The sequence below is a fragment of the Hibiscus syriacus genome, unplaced genomic scaffold, assembly GCF_006381635.1.
Source record: "Hibiscus syriacus cultivar Baekdansim isolate YM2019G1 unplaced genomic scaffold, ASM638163v2 tig00110584_pilon, whole genome shotgun sequence".
NCBI lineage: Eukaryota > Viridiplantae > Streptophyta > Magnoliopsida > Malvales > Malvaceae > Hibiscus > Hibiscus syriacus.
The window spans coordinates 1,812,567-1,820,315 of NW_024062792.1; the positions used below are offsets into that span (position 1 = coordinate 1,812,567).

General features: G+C 36.1%; 1 protein-coding gene across 1 annotated transcript; it reads left to right on the forward strand.

Moving 5' to 3' along the window:
• The first annotated feature begins 2,081 nt into the window (after positions 1–2,081).
• Positions 2,082–4,019, forward strand: LOC120133618 (acyl carrier protein 1, chloroplastic-like). Its single transcript, XM_039150173.1, has 4 exons — positions 2,082–2,196; positions 2,644–2,754; positions 3,209–3,331; positions 3,607–4,019. Exons 1-4 carry the CDS (start codon positions 2,146–2,148, stop codon positions 3,733–3,735), a joined length of 414 nt encoding a protein of 137 aa, XP_039006104.1. The 5' UTR covers positions 2,082–2,145; the 3' UTR covers positions 3,736–4,019.
• The last annotated feature ends 3,730 nt before the right edge of the window (positions 4,020–7,749 follow it).

The window sequence follows — 7,749 nt, forward strand, 5'->3', positions numbered from 1 at the left end:
CATATTAAAAAATGGTTAAATCATGGGTTTAGCCACTGAACTTCCTGTACTTCTTAAAACGGTCTTCCAAATTTGAAATCTTACAATTTAATCCCCTGTTTCTTTCAAAATACCAAATAAATCCACTTTATAATTTCTTAATTTTAGCCCCTAAATTGGGGTGTTATAGATTCAAGTTATAATTTAAAGAATTGTATTTAAAAAATTTGGGATAATTATGAGATAATATTTTTGTCCAATTGTTTTTAGTAATTCACGACGCACATACACTTTATATATGTAATTTTTGGAATCCGAAATCTATAAGAAGAATGACACTTATATTTACTATTAAAGCCACTCAATAAATTTTAATTTTTAAAAAAATCAACCTTTAATATATGGATATATCATATAATAATTCTTGGAAACTTAGAAGTCGGTGGTACATGTTTTGATGGTGGAATGCTCAGAAATTGAATTTATTTTTCAAGAAAGAAAGAAGCATGAATCCTTGAAAATAAGTATGGGATATTAGGTGGGCAACGGAAGGGAGTTGAAGGGTTAAGATCGAGATGATGGTAAATTAAGACAGCAAATTGAGAAAGCATGAAAATGAAAGCAGTTAGTTGAGGGGTGAAAAAGAGGAAGACAAGTGGGATGTGTACGTGAAAACCTCCGACTTTCAACTGCCATTTGCATGGCCCTCACTTCTCTACTCACGTTTAATGCTGGATAATGAAAGCCCCCCCCCCCCCCCCCCTTTAGGGGTCTATGGGGAGGCTTTTTTAATCCAAACCAGGAAAATTTTGACATTAAAATACAAGATTTAAATGATAGAGGTTTAGATTGGCCGACAATTATAATTATTTCAATAATACAAGTGATTATAATGTAGTATATGTATAGAATTTTATGAACCAATTAGTAACGTATATCCTATAGATATAACTGTTTAAAAAAAATAATCATTTACCGAACAATTTTTGTAAATGTATATAATTTACACCATATGTGAAAAAATATATTTATACTAAATCACTGTTTGTTCATATTTTATTTCTTTAATATAACTGACTCTTTTATTTATGATAAATCGGTTAATTAAACCAATAATGGGAGACCTCACATATTTCAATCCACTATCTTAGTATCTTTTGATGTGATACGTACTCATAAACTCTTCTAAGATATTATGTACTAGAATTTACAATCTTTAAGCTATATTAATGATCAATCAAACTAAGATTTAATATTAAATTCAATTATTTACTATAAACGAATTTAAATTCTTATCTCGAATTATTTTATAATAATAATAATAATAATAATAAGGTTAGTATCTATTTTATCATTGTACTATAGTAAAATTTTTAACTTGACCTATAAATAGCTTTTGATCAATTTACACCCTACTTTAACTTCAAGCATCATGTTCCGCCCTTGACGTTTTCTCCGTTAAAAATGCAATGTGCTATAATCACAAAATGCCACGTCTAATAATTGTTAAAAGATTAAAAAATCTAGAGAATAGCAGAAATCCAACAAATTTAAAGAATGCTTGTGATTGGTCACAACATTTTTTTAATGGAAAATACAAGGACTCATGTGATTGATAATAAAAGTACAAGGATCAAACTGACCCAAAAAATGGTTAAAGGATAGAATTAATAATTCTACTGTAATACATAGGTATAGACATGAGTCGGGTCGCTGATTTCATTCTATTTAACTAAAAAAATATACATCATCTAAAATTGATTGGACCTAAGTCTAGAATAATTTCATCCACCCGAAATTTGACTCGTTTTTTAGATAAAATTCAAATTCGATTCTATCCAATCCAAGATAAACTCCTTTTGGGCTGAAAGGAAAGATGAACCAACCCGTTTTGGTTGTTGATATGGTTGTTGAAATTAGGTTAAAAATGCAAGTCCAATCTTATCAACAAAATCTACTTGGTTAGGCGTGCACCACAAAATTGCTTCCCCTGCCAACTAGGCAGTCCGGTCAGAAGCCAACCCACCACACCAGTTGCCGTCTCTATCCACAAACTACAATTCCCTTCATCAATATCACAAAAGGATAAACCCTACTACGTACACTTCAACTCAAATCTTCTCTTCCTGCTCTCCGCCGTATTTCACTTCCTTTTGTAACTCTCTAATGGCTTCCCTTGCTGGCTCTTCAATCTCCATGCAGCCTCGCCATGCTCTCGTATTTCCTCTCTTCTCTCTTTTCTTTCTTCGCATCTTTTTATTTACTACATTTTAATCATTTCTTTTAATTTTTTTTGTTAGATTTGTTCTCTATCTGCTTGTTCTTTTATTCGATCTTGCGCTTTATCTTTTACCTTTCCTAGCGTTTGTTTACTGTCCAAAATGAGGATATATATTGATTTTGTTAGTTCCAACTATCGTTAGTTTTGGGAATCTGTCTTTTGAATTTTTATTTTCAGATGTAAAGAATTATATGTTAAAATTATTATTATTTGGAGAACAAAATGCATGACTCGACTTTTATATCGAGCAATAATGTTGAAATTTATGTGCATTATATCGAGCAAATTTTTAGAGCAAAATAACAAGCGGATAGTGCTTTGATATTCTTCTTTTGCATGTGAGTTACTGACTGACCTTTGTTCTGTTGAGCACATTTTAACAGGTTACAAGCAGGGTTTCTGGATTGAAATTGGTTTCATTTATGAACCAGGGAAGAAGCAGCCTCTCCTTTGGGCTGCGTTCAATGCCTGCTCGCTTGCGGATTTCCTGCGCTGTATGTTCATCATTGAATGAAATGATAGTTCTATGTCATTTACCTATTTGTGAGATTTTTTTACGTGTCCATTGAACCAATACTGAGGAAATAACATGGAATATTCAATTACATAGAAATGTGCAAAGATATAAATCTACTTGTGGACTGTCTTCTGAACATGTTTTTCTTCTCTTTGATAATTCTCATATGGGGTTGTTGGAAATATGGTTAGTGTTTATGCTATTCTTCCTTAACTTCAAGGACTGTAAGGAATGGTTAGCAATTCACTTGCCTCTGGTATCTGCATATATGTTATATTTTTTTGCTTTGCGTGAAGTCCTTTGTGCTGCACATGCGGGGTTTGTTATAAATATGCCTGTTATAGTCTGGTCATTCATGTAAAAAGTGTCTGTTGTGCTTTTTTTTTTGGAATAACATGATATTGATGCTCAAGTTAAATTTCATTGGGCAGGCCAAACCAGAGACAGTGGATAAGGTATGTGAAATTGTAAGGAAACAACTAGCTGTGCCAAGTGACAAACCAGTCACGGGTGATTCAAAATTCGCTGATCTTGGAGCCGATTCTCTTGATACGGTACTCTCAACCGTCTATAACCATCTGAAGTTTTCGAATTTTCGTTTTTTTGTTCATTTTTACTACTTGTTCGGGTAGGATAGGGTCCTGGAACCTGGGAAGTATGCATATCTGATGAAATTTGCCCATCAGCTTTATATATATATGTAAACATATTTCCCTTTGATGCATATTTCTGTATATGCATCCTTGGGATCATCCCTTTTCCCTAGTCAATCTTAATTTTCTTTATAAAGATTGGCAAAGGCAGTTCTATATGATGCCTGTGTTTTCAGGTTGAGATCGTGATGGGGCTTGAGGAAGAGTTTGGAATCACTGTGGAAGAGGACAATGCCGAAAACATAGCAACTGTTCTGGACGCTGCCGAGCTCATTGATAAACTTTGCAGCGAGAAAAGTTCCTAGAAATTAACCAGGAACCTAAGTTGGGAGGTACATTGCCATTATTTGCCCATATTGATGTCACCTAGATCATTTGTCAATCATGTTGTGAACGCATCGAGTCTATTTATTTGTTCAAATCCAGTTAAACTCATAAAGTTGGTAATTTTTGTTGAATTGAGGATTTCACTTTTTGTGTTGTATGCCAAGAAAATACTATTTGAGCGTTTTGTTTAAGTAAGCTGCTAGCTTATGTAGTTGTAATGAGTAATGTACACCTTAGCCGAGGGTCAGTTGGTTTGAGTCTTTGAAATGTTTACATGTCCCATATCCAATATTTCCATCCCCATATATATATATATAATTATGGTTGGAACTAATAATTAAAATAATGATTGGCTTTACTCAATTTGTCATTACAATTTTACCTTTTGTTTTCATGTATAATAAATGTTTTTATAAGTTCTTTTTTTATCTCTTCATATTATATAGTTATTTTATACTTCTCCTTCTAGCTTATTTTCTCTATTGATGATTGTAGTTAGGGGTAAGCGTTTGATCAAGTTGAGTTAATAAATTGAGTTATTCGAGTTGACGAGTCCTATTTTACAATTCAAAGTTGACTTGAAATTTTTTCGAGTTTAGTCGAATTTATAAAATTCGAGTCAAGTCAAGTCAAATTTTTGATTTTTCGTTTAAATTTAATTTAAATATTTATAATATTATGATATTCTTTGATTTCAATCTAAATGATTTTTTATAACCATATACAATACATATATATTTCATCACATTTTTTTTCATAAGTGATATACATATATCATACAAATTTGAAGGACTCGACTCAAACTTAAAAATCCATACATTATTTACTAAAATTTTTGAATTATTTGTTAGAAGAATGAGTATGTGAGTGTTAGTGTGTGCATCTGCATTGCTCGAGCATGCAACTTAGTGATTCTAGAAGTTTACTAGAAGCTAAGGCTGTTAGTAATTAGTTGAGTTTGTTATCAGTCAGTTACAAAGGCTATCTTGAAAAGCTGTATATAAGAATGTATGGTGTGCAAATTAATGTAATCAATCTTCTTCATTCAATTTACATGTGTTCTTGATAGTCTTTCACCGTAGGTATTCAACATGGTATCAATCGCCGTTGATCGTGGGATTTTATGCTCTTGCTTCCGCTCATGAATAAAGGTTCTTGAAGATCAGCACACTCATGGATCTTACCTCGACTGCATCTCGAAGCTTCTCCAACGAGAAAGTTAATGTGGTTCTTGATGAAACCAACTTCTTGCTTTAGAAACAGCAGGTTTTGCTCACCGTTAGGAGTCACCGGCTGGAGCGTCTACTGACCGGTGATGTCTCTTCGCCGCCTATGATGGTTCTTGATCTAAGTGGTGAGACGCGAGTGAATGAAGAGTATGAAGACTTTGTTGCGCAGGACAGTGCGCTGGCATCGTGGCTTCTATCAACGATGAGTGCGCATTTGCTGTCATAGTTCGTTGGAGCAGAAACAGCTGCTGCTGTTTGGGAAACAATTTTAAAATTTTTCACAAATCGCTCGACTTTGTCTGTTATAAGCCTGCATTATAAACTGCAGTATATAAGGAAAGGTAATGATTGTATGAGGGTGTATCTCACACGCATCAAGGAGGTATGTGATGCTCTTGCCTCGTGTGGAAGTGTTGTTCCACCAGTCGAGCAAATTGTGGCCATCATGAAGGGCCTTCCTCGTGAATACCAGCCCTTCATGGCTGTTGTTTATACTATGAAGGAGGATCTATCAATTGATAATTTCTAAAAAATGCTGATGGATGTTGAGGTCCAAATTGCGGGGTTTGATGAACACCAGGACATTCTGCCAATGACTGCTAATTATGCTCGAGGAGATACTGATCGTAACATCTCCAACCGTCAAGATCATAGGGGCAATCGTGCACCGTCATCTGTGTCAGGATCGAGGAATGGTGGTCGAGGGCGTGGCCGAACACGTGTCTAATGCCAACTCTATGGGAAGATAGGCCATTTGGTTGACCATTGTTGGCATAGGTTTGATGAAGACTTCACTTGTGTCACTACCAACAATTATAAATCTTTCAAGGATAGTTCCTCTAGCAGCTATCCCTCGTCTGGATCGACCTCTACTAGTGGTAACCAGGGCTGCGAGTGTTGCTCACGGTTGAAAGTAGACTCTTAAGAAAACGTGGCTGCTGCATCCTCTGAACGCTGGGTGGTGGACTCGAGTGCCACACATCACATCACCCCAGACAAAACAAACCTTACAAATGCCTCTGATTTCCTTGGACCAGGTAAAATTACAGTTGGTAATGGTGTTTCCCTTGACATTCGAACGGTTGGTAGGTCAATTTTACCTACTAAATCTAGAATATTGATGCTACATGATTTGCTACATGTTCCCCATATAACAAAAAACTTGATTTCTGTTTCGAAGCTTGCTAGGGACAATAACATCTTCTTTGAGTTCCATGCAAATAACTGTTGTGTACGTGATGAGGTTACCAACAGAGTGCTTCTAACTGGTGAAGAATCTGGAGAGCTTTACTCGTTTATAGCAAGTCACAGTGGAAAAGAAGACAGGTGCAATGCGGCTGATGTTAGCTTAGTTACAAAATGTGCAACTAGTGAGATAGAGGAGTTATGGCATCGAAGACTCGACCATCCCTCTACTGAAATACTGAGACAAGTAAATAAAGAGCTTGATGTAAAAGTTTCTTTAGATATTAATAAAACGTGCAATGCTTGCCAAATGGGAAAAAGCCACAGATTACCATTTTTGCATTCAACCACAACCTATGATACTCCATTACAGCTTGTTTTCACTGACTTGTGGGGACCTCCACACATCTCCTCGAATGGATTTAGGTATTATGCTTTGTTTATTGATACATGTACCAGACACACATGGATCTACCTTCTCAAATATAAATCTCAGGCCACTAAAGCATTTCTATTATTTCAAAAGATGGTGTTAACGCAGTTTGGTGCCTCCATTAAATCTGTTCAAAGTGACTGGGGTGGTGAGTTTCGTAGCCTCTCCCAACTTCTAGCCAAAGATGGTATCATTCACAGATTATCGTGTCCTCACACATCCGAAGAGAACAAAGTTATTGAGAGAAAGCACATACATTTGGTTAAGATGGCTCTTGTGTTACTGGCACAGACAACACTACCAATGAAATTCTGGTCGTATGCTATTATTGCTGCTGCTCAGCTAATAAACAAGCTACCTACCAAGGTTTTACAAGGGATCTCTTCTAGTGAGAAATTATTAGGGAAGAAGCCAAACTACGATGAGCTCAAGGTGTTTGGATACCAATGCTTCCCTCACTTGATACCTTTTCAAGCCCACAAACTCACATTTCGATCTCAACCTTGCACTTACCTCGGTGTCATCCCCCAACACAAAGGCTTTCTGTGTCTGGCTGCTGATGGAAAGGTCTATGTCTCTAGACATGTTGTTTTTAATGAAACTATGTTTCCTTTTGCAGGACAGGTGTCCCCGGTTAAATCACGTATGGCTCAGAATCACCACTCTCGATCCCTTGAGATTGTATCAAACAAACAACATGTACCTACGCAGCAACCTGCTCATCTGGGCACCCCAGGAAATATTGAATCGGGAGAAATATTGCCCTTCAACATGGAAGATGTTAGTATGGAAGAGGCTACGGGTGAATCCTCGAATGCTCACACTGAAGCGAGTGGTGGAACCATACCTGAGAATAATCCTGCAAAAAAAGTAGTTGACGAATCCTCTCATCTAACTACTCCCAACAGTAACACTAGTGAAACAAATGCAAATACTGAAGGCAATTATGAAATTCCTACCAGTAATGTCAATTTTGAAATTCTTCTTGCTGCTGACATATTTCATATGAACGATCACCCTATGATCACAAGGGAAAACGTGGTATTTTCAAACCAAAAGCTTACTCCTGTCACTTTGATGAGGCTATTCCCTTCACTGTCAATGAAGCGCTACAATCACCCAAATGGGCTGATGCTGTTCAAGAA

Coding starts and splice junctions, on each gene's coding strand:
- LOC120133618 (XM_039150173.1), top strand. CDS start 2,146: ATGGCTTCCCTTGCTGGCTCTTCAATCTCCATGCAGCCTCGCCATGCT. Junction 2,197..2,643: donor TGCAGCCTCGCCATGCTCTC/GTATTTCCTCTC, acceptor ACATTTTAACAG/GTTACAAGCAGGGTTTCTGG. Junction 2,755..3,208: donor GCTTGCGGATTTCCTGCGCT/GTATGTTCATCA, acceptor TTCATTGGGCAG/GCCAAACCAGAGACAGTGGA.